This window comes from Paroedura picta, chromosome 1 (genome assembly GCF_049243985.1).
Source record: "Paroedura picta isolate Pp20150507F chromosome 1, Ppicta_v3.0, whole genome shotgun sequence".
NCBI lineage: Eukaryota > Metazoa > Chordata > Lepidosauria > Squamata > Gekkonidae > Paroedura > Paroedura picta.
Window position 1 is genome coordinate 49,042,459 of NC_135369.1, and position 17,926 is coordinate 49,060,384.

Genomic DNA, 17,926 nt, shown 5'->3' on the forward strand with positions numbered 1-17,926 from the left:
CTTGGTGTGGTGCTTTTTATTATACTATATTGCTGTAAAAGAAAAACTTTTATTAAAAACTCACTATTGGCTCTCTTTAAAGGTACGGATAGATGCTTTAGGATTGCTTTGTGAAAGCCACCGAAGCACAGAAACTATCTTGCTGGAAGAGATGCAGCTGACTAAGTTTTTTGTTAGATATAACTTGAACAGCCAGTCTCCGGCAGTGAGGCAACAGATCTGTTCGCTGTTGAAAAAGGTAACTGAAGTGAGAGCTTGGTACCAACTTGATGCATCTATCACCAAAGTGATCTGAAAATAAAATTTTATTAAGTTTTTTTGGAAAAAAAGGATTATTGTGGTGCCATTCTTGATGTTTCTAATCCAGTGATGTTTTGTTTCCTTTTAAAAAGTTGTTCTGTCGGATATATGAAAGCTCCCAAACGATTTATAGATCACAGCAAATGAAACCAAAAGATCCGGTTAAACAGTTAAAGTGGAATCCATTAGCAATTTTGCAAGAGTATAAGGTACGTATTGGAACTTGCTCTAAAAGTCAAGAAAGTTAATACATAACAGTTGGCTACAACTTCTGCAAACCACCCCATATTGAGTCTGCCATGAAAACGCTAGAGGGCGTCACCCCAAGGGTCAGACCTGACCCGGTGCTTGCACAGGGGATACCTTTACCTTTACCTTTACCTTTACCACTTCTACCACTAGGAGCTCCAGAAATGGGGCATAAAGAGTGCAACTAACTTGACTGGTGCTGTGTGATGGGAAAGAAGTTACAAACATATAAAGCCACCTTATACTTTCAGGCCATTGGGTTTCTTTGAGTATTGACTACGTATATCTCTAGATTTGATTTTAATTAATAATTTGGAATGCTCCAAACATTTTTTATATAACACATGTGTCCTGTGTCTGGTACCTCCCAGATGATAGACCCCTTCTAACTGAACAGCTAAATGACCACTATCAGTGGGAGTTAAATTTGCAGTTACAAGCTCAGACTTTCCAGCCTGCTACTCCAGTAAGCTGTCCTTGAATCCTAATGGAAATTTAGTATAGGCAAGCAGCAGGCACAAAAACCTATTGAATGGTATAGAACCATGGGAAGAAAATGAAGATATGGGAGAAGAGTGAGAACACAAAAATGATAATGAAACAGGAAAAGAAATAGAATGGGACATTCGCCAGTTCCTCCTGGTACCCTGTCAGGGCTGAACACAACAGGCAAAGGTAGCCAGGGAGTGGAACTGTGGGACAAGATTAACGTATGATCACAAAGATTGTTCAGTCATGGAGATTTTTAAACATCTGTTTGAATCATGCCTGTGTGTGTCAAAATGCATTTCTTTATTTCTAAGGTAATGCTAAAATTACCAAGTAACCTTGTGACCAAGTAAAATCATTGTTCTTTCCTTCAGGATTTCATGTCCTCTCTTTGTGATATGCTTTTTGGAGCCCTGTTTCCTGGTTCATCTCACCCTACCAGATTTACTGCACTGACTCTCTTGGGAATAATAGCAGAAATATTTCCTATTTCAGAAGGTAAACTACCTTGACAGTGGGATGGAAGTAGCTTACATCATTGTCCTCTCTTACATTTTATCCTCACAGTGATCCTGTAGGTAAGTTAGGATGACTGTGTGGGTTTGGCCAATGTTGCCCAGCAAGTTTCCATGACAGTGTGAGGATTCATACCTGGTTCTTCTAGATTATATTGATACTGAACACTGAATTTCCCCCTAAACTCTTTGTTTTCTTATAAAATTTGGATGCCACTTGCATCTTCTTTTATTATTTTCAAGGGTCCAGTAGTCAATTGTGGAAGAATAATTGATTTTAGAAAGTGAGTTCTCAGATGTCTGAAGGGTGCAGAACTTAACATAGCATCTTGCCTTGTTTGTTCCTCCTTATACCCTCTAACCTGAGTGGTAGTAGAATTCAGTGCATCTAAATAGGCCATCTTTTCTTCTCCCCCCCCCCCCAGATTTTGCAGTCCAGCCATGTTTTCAGTTATCTGAAGCCTACATTATTTATTTATTTCGTTTATATACTGCCCTCCCACGTGGCTCAAATAAATTAAATAATGCTCCATCATATATGAATGTTCATGTTTTTATTGCATTCTACATTCAACATATGTGAATAGGAGCTCTATGGTGGCCTAGTAACTTGGATGTTGTATTTGTTTATCTTTTAAATTTATACTCATTAATAGTCTGACAGTTACTGGGAGTCAAGGTAGATTACATAGTGTGAGTCAATACAGTCAACAGGATGGGATATACAATAAACAGTGCAGTAGGGTTGGATTTGCAGAAATATGAAAGCAAACAGAAATCTGAACCATAACCAAAATAAAGCATAAGCATTTAAGCATGACACATTAAATAATGCAGAAATTAAACTGTCCTAAACTGTTACTGCTGAACTGCTTTGGCATAATATAACTCAGAACAATCTGTATGTACATTTTAAAATAAGATGTATGTTCTTTTCCTCCAAGAGTATAATATAGCTCCATGGTGGGTAACTTTCTTTTAAAACAGACCAGAGCCAAGTATTGTTTCAGATAACACAAGAAGTTGAACCCAGTCGTGTTCAAACTCTACTACATTGCTTTGCCAGCACATTTGAGGAAGTAAAGATCTTGGCATTTGAATTGTTGATGAAACTCCATCGTGCATTGCCTTATTTTCAGGTATGGAATCAGCTTATTGATACAGATGCTGCCTGTTTTCAAAACTGTGAAAAATAGAAGTGTGACCTTAAACCAGACATTTGAGTTTCTGGGATGGCAAGCTTGCCTGGGGAGCTGGTTTGAGGAAAGGAGGGCCAGGAGCCATCCACCGTTTCCCAGAACTGACTGTTGGCAAGCTTAATGGACACTGCGGAGGCTTTCTCTGTCGCTTCTGGGTTAGCAGCTGTGATTGATTTGGCCCGTGCCCATTACACTGCATTGTGTTGACTGCTTTATGGCAAGCTCGCCAACAACAAAAATCTAATAAGTGAAATAAATAATATAAAATAAAACTGGTACTAAACTATAACAACAAAGTGAAAGATAAAAATTGTGTCTACAGGGAAGGGAAAATAAAAACGCCAATCGCCAAAGCCCTCAGAAAACGAAAACATCTTCATTTGGCACCTGACCAGTGAAGTGCCACGCAAGTAGATGTGGGAACAAGATTCCATGTAGCAGCCTGGCCTCAGTGCTTCTCATCCGAACTCTGTTAGTCACTATGTTATTACAGCTGAATATTTCTGAAAATCTGTGTAATGAAATCCATTTCTCAGTCATAGTAGTTCCTAAAGGCAAGTTGGAAATGTTCCTGTCAGATTGATTAGTATTGGGCAGGGAAAAATATGTTTTATTTGAGTTCGCAACATGCCACTCGCATAACTGCATGTGACCTGGCAAAACTCTTCCAGCTGATGTTTGGTGTTCTGATCCCTGATTTCTCCCTGTTTAGACTCTTGCTAAGTCCCAATAGAGATAAGGTGACAACTTTTGGGGGGAGGGGAGGAATGGATTAAAAAATGACATTGCAGCTGAGGTTGAATTTATCCATCCTAACTGATGTAGGAGACGTTTCCTGCATGGGGGAAATCACAATGCAGTCAGCACACTGATAACCCTGCACCCCACTACAATTGGCATAAACTGAGCCCAATTTTTGTATTTGCACACCCCTACACCCCACATATCTCTGTATCCCATGGGATTGTGTTTTGTTCCAACCTTTCCCTTCTAGAAGCCTCTCAAGTGTATCAGGGAAATGTCTCCATTGGGAAATTGATACACAAACCCTGCAATGCAGTGGATTAAATTTCAGAGGTGTGTGTTGGGGGGGGGGGGTCATGCTTCTCAATCAAGTCTTCCCCAGGATTCTCAAAGGAGATGCTGACTGTAGGATATAATGAGCCATGTGACGTTAATGTTCCAGATAGGGGTACATAATGAGAACTGATTGATCCTGATTCAACTCCACTAATGGTAAACATAAGCGCTAGATTAGTATTGGTTTGTGAACCTGAGGAATTGCGTAAAGAAACTTGTTCACCTCTGTTAACATACTTTAGGATCCTGAAAAAATGCAACCATTGTTCCAAGTGGCAATGCAGCTCAGCACAAGCACCAAGCCCTATGATTGTGTGACGGCTTCCTATCTACTGAACTTCTTGATACACCAGCAAGGTCTGTTCCAGGTCTGTTTAAAAAATCACCTGCTTCTGGACACGTTTCAGCCAGCGAATGATGCCTCTTCCCACCTAGTGGAAAAGAACACTTTGGCTGGTGAGTATTAAGTGTGGGGATGGGGGAGCTTGCTTTGTTTTATTTCCTAGCCTCTTAAATCCTGTAGGTTATTATTGTGGTCACAGAAGGCCATAGGAGGTGACAGAATTAGCATTTCTGTCAGATGACTATCTACGCTCTGCTTAGAAACTTCCAAAGAAGGAGAGCCCACCACCGCCTGAGGAAGTCTGGTCCACTGAGGAACTGCTCTAACTATCAGGAACTGCTTCCAGATGTTTAGCCATAAATTGAGCCTGATCTGGTCCCCTATCCGGAAAAATGCAGCAGGGAGAGCACCATTATCATCTATGCCCTCCACTAAGTCCCTGTAAGGGCCCCGCCACTACACTTTGGACTAGTTGGAGTTTCCGGAGCAGTCTTGAGGGAAACCCTGCATAGAGTGAGTTGAAATCCAATCTAGAGGTAACCATTGCATGGATCACCCTGGGTAGGTCTGATGCAGAGACATGGGGCACAAGTTGTCATGCCTGGCACAGATGGAAAAATGCTAGGCAAAGCGACCTTTGTGATCTGGGCCTCCATTGAAAGGGTGATGTCTAGAATTGCATCTAGGCTCCTGCTGGAAGACAGAGGTGTTAATTGGGTCCTGTCAAGAGCTGGGAAGTATGCCAGCTGTCTCTCTGCATACCGACCCAGCCAGAGGACCTCCATCTTGGCTGGATTCACCAGCTCTGCTTGAGCCAGTCCACCACAGCTTCCAGGCAACCCAGCCCAAACCTTGAGATCAAGTGGGCATGGGGGATCATTATGTAGCTGTCTGTAGGTTAAAGAATTTTTGTTACCATATCTCATTTTAATGTGGTTGTAATCGTATTCAGTCTGCTTTCCCCCCTGTGTTTATATCCACTTACAGTTATTAAGAGTTTGTTAGAAAACCTTGAAGGAGAAATCCTCCAAGCTGAAAAATCTCTACTACAAGCAGCTGCTTCATTCCCCATGTATGGCAGAGTACATTGCATAACTGGAACCTTGCATCAGTTACCGTTAAAGTAAGCAAATTTATTCAAATGTTTGGCATTCTCAAATATTTTCTGAATATTAATACCATACTGGTATTGGGATTTGGGAATATTGGGAAATACAGATCTTTTTTCCTGTATTCCTTAAAAAAGAATTAATCCTAGTGACAGTTCATTGTGTTGGGATAGAATTTAGGATGGCATATAAGTGTGTGTTCCTTAGAGATTATTGCTTCCTGTCATATCACAACATTGCTGCTACAGTACTTTTAATTAAATAATTAATCCCTTAAATTTCTATACTGCCCTCCCATAAGCTCGGGGCAGTTTACATAAAACGTCATGGGTATACATTGAAATCTAGTAATAGTAACATAACAGTGGTTCCAAAATTGAACATAATATATATTTATTATATATTATAATATATTATAACAAAACACTATAACAGATTCCCAGTGTGACAACTCTCAGCTTTTAACAGGAACCTATGGGAGTTCAGCATGGCTCAGATCATGAGGGGGGGGGGGTTGTGTTTGAGGGACTAACAGATGTTGTTGAAACCGTATTGCTGTAAGGTAAATGTAGTTTAAATTGTCTAAATCAGACCCATAACCTATGATTCTGTAATTCTGTTCTACCATTATTTGCAAGTACAGCATTTTCTAAGGATTGATTAGTAGAAGTGCCATTACTGTTAAATTAAATCTGTTCTATTGAAAAATTACTGTGTAGTATGATTTATTAATCCCAATATCATGATTATGAGATGAATTTAATCTTGAATAAAATTGATATTATGCACGTGTGTACATTTAAAAACCACCCACTTGTAATTTTTGTAACTATATGATCACTCTGAACTTTCTGATTTCCCTTACTTCAGTAATTTGACATTGATTCCTGAGTGGAAACAGATGGTGGCAAAGCTTATCCTGATGTCCTATAAGCTTTCAGCTGTGGTGTCTCCAGTAGTTCAGAGTTCATCACCTGAAGGACTCATTCCAATGGATACTGACTCAGGTAGCCTATGAATGTTTCTAAAAACTATAATTCTTCTAGAGATGATTACTAAAAAAAGCGTTATAATATTAATATTAAATAACAACCAGTTGGTTCACAAAAGTGCTTTTTATATGCCATTTATTTATCAGATGGCTTCCTTCAATCTCTCGCTCTGCTGCCAATATTCCTTCACATACCAACATTACTAGTATGTGTGTTTGAGAGGGCTACTGGCCATTTAATTCTGGCTTGCTGCTGGGTTTGCTCCTACCGCAGTGTGCTTTGCCTGTGCCTAGTTTTAGTGATGACATGAGATCACTGATGAAATACTAATCGGGGCTTGACTGATTCCTTACCCCAGATGAATGGGAACAGTTTTTGAGTTGAATCGGACTTGAAGTTCAAGTTAAATGCTGTCTGCCTTGTCAGATCCTCAAGAATAGCCAAGCACCTTCATGGCTGCTTCTAGAGGCTTAAATAATGAGGCATAAAGTTTTGGATATTGTCAATGTATTAGTGATAAACCACTTTGATGTTCCTGAGAGTCTCAGCCAAAGGTTCTACTTATAAAGATCATAGAGGATGAAATGGATTGTTGAAGTACCCCACATATTGGGTTGCAACCAGCTGATTCTGCTGCTCCCATGGAAACTCTTTGTTTCTTGTAAACAAGAAAAGGACCAAACCAATGGGGGGCTGTTGCTTTAAACCCAAACATCAATTACAGTCAATTTACCAAAACGTCATGGTCCACTGTTTCAAATCCTGCTGGTAGGTATAACCATACTTCTTGTTAGTGAGAAAATGTTTTAATGATGTTATGTTTATGTAGGGTGATTTATGTGTTTTCAATAAATGAATTCACTATTTTCTTCATGGGGTGTGGACTAATAAGTTCAGCTGAAGATGATGCAAAAGAAAGGGCAATTTTGATGAACAATTTGAAAGAAGGGGATGGAGTTCCAGACTTAAAGGAATAGTAAGGCATAATGGTGAGACATTAGAGAGCAGGGGGCTTTTGAACAAGTATCTGTTCTTACAACATCATTCTTTTTTGCACATAGACACTTCAGAGCGTCTGCAGTTTATCCTTCGTGAAATACAACCCTGCGATACGAATGATTATTTCACAGAACCAAAATTGTTGGAAGAACATTCTGAGCTAGACAGGGCCAATGAAATACCTGAAAACATCTGCACTGAAACTAGAGGTACTTTGAGGTGAAACCTGTGTTTGGGACAGATGTGTTGATTGAAGAAGTAAGATTGCCATGAAGTAAAAATATTTATCCATATTTAACAGTTTGCTTTCTTGTCATGCTTGAGGCAGTCATGTATTAGACTCTGAGAAGATACATTTCCCCCCAATTTCCATAGCCTTCTGTGAAGAACTGTGCATAGTTAAGTCTTCACAGAGACCAGAAAGCCTTGAGTGACAGGCTGCTCAAAGAAGTCTTGTTGGTTAGTGTCAGCTGAGCAGAGAAAGACTTGAAAGAGTCAGTCAGATTTCAGCCTTGACTAAGTTGAGTCTGATTGCAGCCCTAACTAGGAAGACTCAAGTACTGACAGTTTTGGAAATCAGCCCTGACAGAGCAATTTAACATAGACAAAAGAACTAGTGAAAATTGGCAAAGATTAGTTGGTATAGATGGAGATTCCCATTTGGGCCAAAGAAAAGTGATAGATCTTCTAGTGAGAGATAAATTCCCCTACCCAGTCAAACAGAGTTAGCTCTGAAGAGTGCAGAGATACCTGATCTGGTGTGGTTAGAAACTGCCTTTAGAGAGCTTAAGAATCAGTTAAAACCACAAGACCCATTCCTTCCCTCAGGTTCCTGGGCTGAGCAAATAGCCAGGGTAGGACATCCAGAATTCTTCAGGGAAGAAGAAAACAAACACCTGAGGTGGGTCAGTCACAAAAGGGAAAGACAAAACTGAGGGAAAATCTTGTCTTTGAGAGAAGGAAGTGGATAGGGATGTCATAACCTCCCAACAAGGATTTTTGGGTGGGGTCTTGATGAAGGTTCTCAAATTTAATCTCCAAAATGTTTCTTCAGGGTGTTTTGTTTTTTATTGTTCTCAACATCTCATTATTTTATTTTAGTGCCTTCATTGTCCCTCATGAAGCAAAATGTCACATGATTTTTAAAGAAAACTTGCTCATTATTCAACATCATATAAAACTTGCTCATTATTCAACATCATATACGATATAATCCTATTTTTACACCTCCCCTCCCCGCAAGCTGGCTCAGGGTGATTCATGTAAATTATTAATCTACTACGAAAATAGCTCATTGCATCCAGGAATGCAATGGGTGCTAGCGGAGGGCCCTGATGGAGGAGCGGGCTTCAGCCCTACCTGGAATTTTGGCTGGCAGTTGTACCTAGGCAGGCTGAGGTGGGCGGGCTGTTGCATGGTGCTGGAGACGTGCGGTGTTCTGGTGACTGGGGCGAGGGCAAGGGAGCTGGGCGTCGAGGTATGTGGTGGGTGAGCCTGTAGCCCTGGTGGAGGGTGGGCTGATGTCTCTGGAGGCAGCTGGGCTACCGTGGCCACTGGTGGGTGCGGCAGGCCAGGCATCCAAGGCAGCAGGGCAAGCGGAGAAACGGCGTCTTTAGCAGCCAGGCAGTGTCTTGCTATGAGCCTGGCTGGGCAGCTCGTGGCTGGCTTCTAGAGGTGGGCGTTCCAGAGGCCGGCCTGGTTGCATCCAGCTTTGCTGGGCATGGCTGGATTGGCCTGTGCAGCTATAAGCGCAGTCTGGACACCGAATGTGTCCTGAACAGCGCTCCGCTCACAGGGGCCTTTCCCAAATATTAGGGAGAACAATGGTAAGGCTATCCATAAAATTGTGACTATACACCCTGACAAAACTCTGAAGGTTCCAAAGCCCTCCTAATGGTGGAATTTCTACTACTCTGGTCCAATTGCTGCTATTGCTCAGGATTCTGCACACACACATACCCCAATCTTTTCAGGCCTGCTATGAAGGAAGCCACTAACAGCTCCTGACTGAAGTGAGGGACTTGTTTCTGAGAGCAATGCCGGGGCGTCTGGGGGCATGGGTGTGCATTCCTTTTGAGGGAGGAAAGCTTTCCCCTTCTGCCTAACTGTTAGCAGGCAGGGAGGCCACAGAAAAGCTCCTTCTCGCTAAAAATACTGCTGTGGCTGGCCTCACTGCTGGAGGGAAGACACAGGCAAGCCATGTGCGTCTTTCTCATTCTCTGAATATTTGAGGCCTACTGCACAAGGTTGTTGTGCAGATTAAACTGGATGCTGTTTCCCTTTTGTTTCATTTGCACAACGACCCTGTCAGTAGGCCTCAAGTGTTTCATCTCCACAACAACCTGTGTGGGAGGCCTCAAAAATTTATTTTGCACAACAGCCCTGTCCACCCTCAAAAGCAGCCATTTCTTCCTGGAGAGCTGATCTTTATAGTATGGAGATGAGCTGTAATTCCAGGAGCTCTCCAGGCCCCACCTGTAGGTTGGCTACCCCTGGGTTGGAAATATTCCTTGAGGCTTGAAGGTGAGGCTTCAAAATGGTACAATGCCTCAGAGTCCATCCTCTAAAGCAGCAATTTTTGCTTGCAGAGCTTATCTTTATCGTCTAGAGATGAGCAGCGATAGTAGAGACAGTGGTAGAGGCTTGAGGCTGGGGTGGAGTGACGTGGGTGTGACCCATTTGAGCTGTGGGCTCTGGCAAGACCTTACCAGCAACAGTATGTATTTTTTTGGCACAAACAGACCGTCTTAATAGTAGAGATGATAGTGGAGGCTTTCAGGCTGAGGTTGGGGTGGAGTGGTGCAGGTGTGTCCCAGCTGGGCTCTGGGCTCCGGCCAGCCCTTACCAGCAAAAGTTTGTACTTTTGGTGTAAACAGACAGACCAGCAAGGGTCCTGTGAGTCTGGAAAGTGCAGGAAGATCTAAATAAGGAATATTTTGATCATGTAACTATAACTGTAAACTTTAAATAAGCAGCTGGCTTCGAGAGACATAGGGGCTGAAGTGACTTTGCTCAAGCCTGCCCTGATAAATAAAAATCAGTATTTCCCATGAAGGTCCTATGAAATAAAAAGTATAAGTGGCCCAGAATTTCAAGTGGAGTTAGCTTGGAAGTTTGTATATAAAAGGTTTACAAGAAAGTAGTCAGTGAGAGTTTTGGGGGTACTACTAGTTTTTCCAGTTTTATTAGGCAACACTTTGGCTTTGCGTACAACAACAGGAACTGCAGTTGCCAACAGTGGGCCTCAGGCTTCAGAAGGGCTGACATCACCAGCCAAGCAACACTCAGTGCTAGTTGAGCCCAGTGAAAGTGAGGTTTGGAAGTAGGGCTTCAGAAGAGTACAATGCCTCAGTCCACCCCCCCCCCCCTCAAAAGCAACCATTTTCACCTGTAGTTGCTCTTGGACATTGGAAAGAAAGCCAAGGATCCCTGAGACCTTCTGGTCTCTTAATGTGATTGTCTAAGGTGGATCAGTGGGCCTTTCCTTTGCCTTAAGTACCAAGGATCTCTTTTATTACTTTTTATCATTGCCACTTCAGTTTTTCTAAAAGAGGCCCCAGAACAATGCTTCTACCCTGTGTGAAAAAGGAAGAAGAAAATAAAATCAGCTTATTAATGACCCCTCAGTCTAAATCTTCTGTAGTTCTTCTGCAGCAGGTTCAAATATGGGTTGAATAACACAGATGACAACAAAAGTATCACAGCAGTCTGAAAGAAGCCTCATAGCCTACGAACAGAGTGAGAGGAAACCCCTGCCTTTTCAGTTGGTCCCTCAGGGAGTTGAATAGAGCTTGGGAGTCAACCACATCAAATGCTTCTGAAAGATCTAATAGGGCCAAGACAGATATCACTCTGCCAAGACTTACTTAAAACAGGAAGGTGTTTCAAATTCTGTTAGAAGACTGGGGGCAAGACTTTAAAGGATCTAAAGATTTTATGTTATCTTTAAAATAGAAATGCTCCAAGCAATGTTGCAATCACATGCTTAGTTTCCTTCCCAAGAAAGGTGAGGTTGGAAATGTGCATCTAGTGAGCTTTCCTGCAGGTGAGCCAGCCTATCCCCAAAATTACATGTGACTAGGATCTAGCAGGCTTGTGGTTGCACGTATCTATCCAGACCTCTTATGAGCTTGCTGTTTTTGAGTATTTAACAATGTACTTGACTGCTATCCCAGTTGCAGTGGTTTGTCTGTCTTGCTTGCTGAATGCTCTTCCTATTGCAAATGGATGGTTGAATTGGTGGATTGAGGACTGGAAGGTATTGGGTGTTTGCTAGATCTTGATACCATAGAACAGGTTGCCTCCATTATACAAGTCTAGATTAAAGTTAAAGGTATCCCCTGTGCAAGCACTGAGTCATGTCTGACCCTTGGGGTGACGCCCGCCAGCGTTTTCTTGGCAGACTCAATACAGGGTGGCCTTGCCAGTGCCTTCCCCAGTCATTACTGTTTTACCCCCCAGCAAGCTGGGGACTCATTTACTGACCTCGGAAGGATGGAAAGCTGAGTCAACCTTGAGCCGGCTGCTGGGATCGAACTCCCAACCTCATGGACATCACTTCAGACAGCATTTCTGCTGCCTTACCACTCTGTGCCACAAGAGGCTCCTAAGTCTAGATTATGTTGCAGTAATAGAAAATCTTCATAAAGCAGGATTGTCAGGTGCATGTTGACAGCTTTTAATTACAATTTTCAGTATATCTAATTAGTTTTAATAATTCTGAAGAACTTTTAATGAGCTGACAGTTGAAATAATCACCACAAAACATAGAGAGATCTTGTGCAGAGCTAAAATTATAATTTTACTTGTCAAAATTCTCTACACCTCAATTTATGATAGCATTAAACTGTGTCTCCCATTCTTAGAGGTTCTTTTATTATATGTATATAATTTATATCCTGATCCTGATACAGTAATAAAGTCCAAATTACTGCATTGTCACTGGTGCATTGAGCCAGTGGTTGATAATTAATGGGACCTTGAGTTTAATAAAATCTGCAAGTGATAACATTTTTATTATCGCTCATCTAAAAAGACCACTAGGTGGTGTAGTTGAATTTCACACACTGCCTATATTTCTGAATTAAGTAAAATGGTGGGGATATGTGTTTTCTCTCCACCCCTCCTCCTGTCCTGGTAGGAATTCAACTACAAATATTTTCAGTTACCAAGATTAAGCTTCATTTATTCATGATGCTTCTGTAGCAAAAGCTATAATAACCATGTAGGAACCTTTTGTCAACTCTTTCAAATTCTTCAGCTGGATACATGCACATTTGTATACTTCATGCCAACACACATACCCAAATTAAACTATTTCAGCCTCCCCAATTATAGGTAGAATTTTGTAAACACATGAAATTATTCTTTCCATTTGCTTTTAAAGGAGAAATGGCACAACTAACATAAATTGGCCCTAAGTCGAAACAACAGTGACAGACAGCGTGGACTTTGATTCCTAGCAAAACAGGTCAAAAGAGGAAGGCTAGGGTTGTTCAAGGACATTTAGGTTCGTAGGGTTTTGGTATTGAGGGAGCAAGGGAAGTTCATACCTGGTAAAAATATTCCGTGTTCTAGTAGCCGTTTTGGTTCACTTGTGGCACATCTAAAAAGGCATTACAGGGACATTAGCACAGTCTCATATGCCTATATGTACAGGACTGAATGAACAGTGCTGATGCCCCCAAGGAGCCCCTGATCAATGGGGATGGCAAGCAACAACACTGTGGATACTCAAGCAATTTTGACTGTTCACTGAGGAGGCTAAATCTTTCTACTTAAGTGGCCTGAAGTATCTGCTCTTGGAGATCAGTTTTTCAGTCGTAGAGAGACTGGATCCTCATATACAGCCATATGTATCTTGCTAAAGACTGTCTTTCATAACCCCAGACAACAGGAACAGACTACAGCTGTTTTTGTCATATCTGTTTGGAATAAGAGAGTTGTCATTTCATATTTTAGTTCTATTAATGACGTCACTGGCTTTGGAAAATTGAGGCTTGTCCCTGGGACCAACTTTTCCTATACTCCACTCTACTCAAGTTGAATTGACCCAACCTTTATGCCATGAATCCATCCAGCCAAGTATGTCTGTTTCAAATGACCTTGTTTTTTCAGGCTGTCTGGCATACATCTTTCCTAGCCTTGCTCCTTAAGATGAGTTTAATGGTTGATGCCAAAAGTGTGTGTAATAATAGTAATTTATCATCGCTCGTTCTGGGTCATTCTGACTGTGTATCCTGCCTATCCATCTGTTTGACTTCATGATTTAATATTACCACTATATTTTTATTAAAAGTATTTTTAGGGTTTGACCCTATACCTTTTTTTTCTGCTCACGCTTTCTCTGTATTTGTCTTTTAACTTTCAAGATGGAGAGCAACAAACATGCGATGTAACAGCTCAGATGGTGCTGGTATGTTGCTGGCGAAGTATGAAGGAGATATCATTACTTTTAGGCAAGCTGTGTCAACTTCTGCCTTTGCAAGCTGTTCCTGATCCTTTGGATGTGCTGATAACAGAAGATCAGGTATGAACATTTAATATTCACCACTTTTGAGTTCTTGATTATTTGAAAAGGTTTCTAGACTGCTACTATAAGACATAACCTTCCCCTCCATTATCTTTATGACTGTTTCCACATGGATTATTTGGTCTGGCTTTGATACTGCTAGGAAGTCCCTGCTGCCCTGCAGCATAGTGGAGGGCAACCAAGTTTGAATAGAGGGTTAGATCACTTTCCCTGTGATGAAAGGCTGGAGAGTCTGGACTTTTCAGTTTAGAAAAGTGACATCTAAGGGAAAACAGGATATAGAGATATATAAAACAATGGATGGGGTGGAGAGAGCTGACAAAGAGAACTTTTTCTCCCATTCTCAAAATATTAGAATTTAAGGGCATCCAATTAAGTTGATGCGCTGTAGGTTCAGGATGGACAAAAGAAAATATTACTGTGCTCAAAGCATGGTTAAAATGTATAATTAACAGTTTAGTGCTGGCCCAAGAATAAATGGCTTGAAAAAGAGAATGGATATATTAATGAGGGATAAGTATATCAGTGACAGTGCAGTTTAAACCATGCTGCAGAAGAAGCCTAGTCATCTCTAGGATTGGATTTTTGGATATACCGAATTTTGGGAGGATCCAATGGACCTGAACAGAAAGATACCGTTTTTAAAAAATTGCACATCCCAGCAGCAACAGGGAAACTAGGCAGTTGTTTCCTTGTAGAAAAAAACTATTACAGCATTGTTTGATGCCCATCTGTATTGTACAATAATAATTTGGTGTTTTATTTATAAATTGATGATAAAAAGTGTTTGCTAAATGCTGATAGTACCTGTGCTTAATTTTAGGATTTAAAAAATAAAAATAGACTTAGCTTTTGTGTAATTAGCCAAAATATTGTTTTAGAAATAAATATGTATAGAGAAGATTAATATACTGCTTAAAAGGTAAAGGTAAAGGTATCCCCTGTTCAAGCACCGAGTCATGTCTGACCCTTGGGGTGACGCCCTCTAGCGTTTTCATGGCAGACTCAATACGGGGTGGTTTGCCAGTGCCTTCCCCAGTCATGACCGTTTACCCCCCAGCAAGCTGGGTACTCATTTTACTGACCTCGGAAGGATGGAAGGCTGAGTCAACCTTGAGCCGGCTGCTGGGATTGAACTCCCACCCTCATGGGCAAAGCTTTCAAACGGCTGCCTTACCACTCTGCGCCACAAGAGGCTCTTAATATACTGCTTATATCAGAATAATGCTTTGGAAATTAAAAAAAAATCAGTGCAGGATTAGTGATTTTATTTTTCGAACACTTTAATGATCACCGAAGTTTAAAGAAAAGAAGAAATGTTTTAAAAGTTTGATAAAGGTCTCTTTTATGTGTTATCTATCTCTGGTATCCAAACCATGCATGCGTGGGGAGTCTTCCAGTTAATGGATAGTGCCTGTATGTACATCCATTAGACATTTAGAATTCTCTTACTGACTTCAGATTCACTTCCACTTGTGTGTTTTTCATTTGGCAAACAGCAAGGTGAGACCTGATGAAATTGCCATTTTAGTAAAGCTTTTATGGTCTGCAATTTTAGACAGCAAACACATTGATTGATTGAGGATATCATGTTCTCCACAGGCTTCATGACAGAATTATGTTCATTCAAGGCTCCTTTTAAAGAACTTTTTAAAAAAGACCTCGAAGGCTAGCACACCATCTGGGACTGTTCAGGAGAACGGACTTCAGTGTTTACAAGAAATTAGCTTACCACAAGTATTTCATTTGGAAATATTTTGAATTTATTAGATTTCTGTTTTTAATTGATGACCTTTTCCCTTTCCCATATGGTTTCAAGCAAACCAGTTTCCACCCTTTGAGACTGACATGCACAGTATACATTTCACCGCCTTTCAACCTTATGGGGATGGGTGGGAGGTATAGGCAAGGGGAGGTCCGGAAATATAATTCCTTTGTAGAATCTGGATTTCAACGTTTTTAGACTGGAACAAATGACTCGAAAGTATACTGATGATCAGCTTAATGCTGTCCTATGTGCAGTGCCATGGAAATGATGCTAATATTTTTATTTGCACATTGTCTTCCAGCACATGTTTTCAGCTGGCTGACAGCTGTGCTTGTACTATTGCTAAGCTCTTGAGTATAGAGACGTGACTAGCATTATACTATTGCCATAAAGTTTCTTGTTGTCTTCCAAGTCAAACAGGAACTAGTTTCTTAGTTATGTTCAGCTTTTGATGCTGGTGCCATGCATTTCACATGAAAACATAGCTATAAATATTGACTGTTTTGTTAATAGCAAGTTTTTAGAAATGTCTCACTTAGCAGGTTGTGCACTTTCATTTTTTAAAAGAATCCCTTTTTTGCGGCCGTAACTGATCAGGACGTGATAAATGACATTTTCAGGAAAACCATTGCATATTGAGCTCCTTAGATGCTACAAATGAATAAAAGGTGGTTAATATTTTTCTACAAGTGTGCATTCATTGGCTGAAGTTGCTACTCAGTGTATGAATCCCATTGCTGCAAATTGCTGCTGTGGGGCTGCAAATTCACACGCTCAAGATGACTGCATGTGCACACTTTGTCTATGGTTTTTCCTGGCAGTGATCTTAATGTAGCCTGCTTACATGTGACTAAATGGCTTTCTTTATTTAAAGTGTTTAAAAAGGATTTGGTAGTTTGCATAAGTCAGAGGATATAATTAGAAGAATGCATTAAATTGCCTTATACTAAAATGGCTGCAATGGAATTCCGCCCGTAGCCATATCACTGGCATCACTTGGGCAATGAATTGGTGGTTCAGTTTGGGGTGGACCAGGATGGGCTCAGTGCTGAACAAGCATTTATGTTCCTCGAGAGCAGCCTGGCAATCCTCAGTCCAGTCCAGGCGTTTGCCGGGTTTCTTGCCCCCTCTTCCTTCCTGTGGGCCTTTAACAGATCAATCAGAGTCAGGGCAACCTGGGAGAAGTGGGGGAAGAAATCACAGTAGAAATTGGCAAAACCAAGGCGAGACTGGAGCTGCCTGCAAGTGTGAGGTGTAGCCCAATCCAGGGCATTGTGGACCTTGGCAGGGTCCATCTGGCTGCCTTCTGAGGACACTTGGTACCCCAGGTAGTCTAAACTCTCCTTGTGAAACTTGCATTTGGAGAGCTTGGTGTAGAGTATGTTGTCCAGGGGGTGCTGGAGCACCTCTTACACCAGAAGCACATACTCCTCCAGCGTTTGGCTATACACAAGAATTTCATAAAGATAAATGACACCCTTATAGAGTAGGTCATTCAAGATCTCATTCATAAAAACATGGAGCACTGCTCAAATAAAACGGCATGATGAGGTACTCAAACTACTCCATAGGGGTATTAAATGCAGTTTTCCATTAATCCCCGGGGCAATTCTTACCCAAAAGTACACCTCCTGCAGGTTGAGCTTGGTGAATTCCTTACCCCCCCCCTCAACTGCCCCAGCAAATCTTTGATCAGGGAAATAGGGTAGGTGTTGGTCTTAGGGATGGCATTGATAGCCCAGTAGTCCATACTTTGGCAAAGAGGACTGGGGTGGCCATGGGGGATGTAGCAGGGCAGATGAAGCCATGAGCAAGATTCTTGTCTATAAAAACCCAAGCTGTGCTGGGCTCATGTTGTACAGCTTTGCCTCGATCAGTGCAGCCCCAGGTTTCAGTTCTATGTCACAGTTTGTGGGCTGATGGAGGGCAGCTGGTCACACTCCTCCTCCACAAAGGCTAGGGACAAGTCTTGGTAGCACTCCAGCAGGGCCTCGGACTTGGTGGTAGTCACCCCTGCCTGCAACAGCCATGGCCACACTTGCAAGCAATTTGAGAGTGTGACAGTGGTCCCAGGCGAGGCACATCACCAGAAATGTGATGAGCACTTAGAGTGTGAGTATTCGATGGCCTGCTCCTCCCACAGGAATGCTGGGAAGCAGGTCATAAACAGCCCATGCCCAATAATACTGAATATCCAGAGACATGGAATATGGTCATGGAGATACACTCGCTATAATGCCCAATCAACATCAAGATTGGGGTGGTAGCTTTTGTAATCAGTGCTCCCCCCCCCCAAGTTTCCTGTCAGCCTACTCAATGGTTATGGGAAATGCCAGGTTAGGTTCGAGCTC

At 41.6% G+C, this 17,926-nt stretch overlaps 1 protein-coding gene across 4 annotated transcripts in view; it reads left to right on the forward strand.

Moving 5' to 3' along the window:
• THADA (THADA armadillo repeat containing) overlaps window positions 1–17,926 on the forward strand; it is a 175,073-nt gene that overhangs the window by 23,064 nt on the left and 134,083 nt on the right. For all 4 annotated transcript variants that reach the window (XR_013231036.1, XM_077337687.1, XM_077337668.1 and 1 more), the window contains exons 13-21: window positions 83–238; window positions 393–509; window positions 1,413–1,536; window positions 2,541–2,692; window positions 4,075–4,288; window positions 5,163–5,298; window positions 6,155–6,291; window positions 7,338–7,484; window positions 13,647–13,804. Coding sequence is in view for 3 of the 4 variants with exons in the window: in XM_077337687.1 (XP_077193802.1) it covers window positions 83–238; window positions 393–509; window positions 1,413–1,536; window positions 2,541–2,692; window positions 4,075–4,288; window positions 5,163–5,298; window positions 6,155–6,291; window positions 7,338–7,484; window positions 13,647–13,804 (1,341 nt within the window). In the remaining variant the exon portion in view is untranslated. The remainder of the gene's footprint in view (window positions 1–82; window positions 239–392; window positions 510–1,412; window positions 1,537–2,540; window positions 2,693–4,074; window positions 4,289–5,162; window positions 5,299–6,154; window positions 6,292–7,337; window positions 7,485–13,646; window positions 13,805–17,926) is intronic.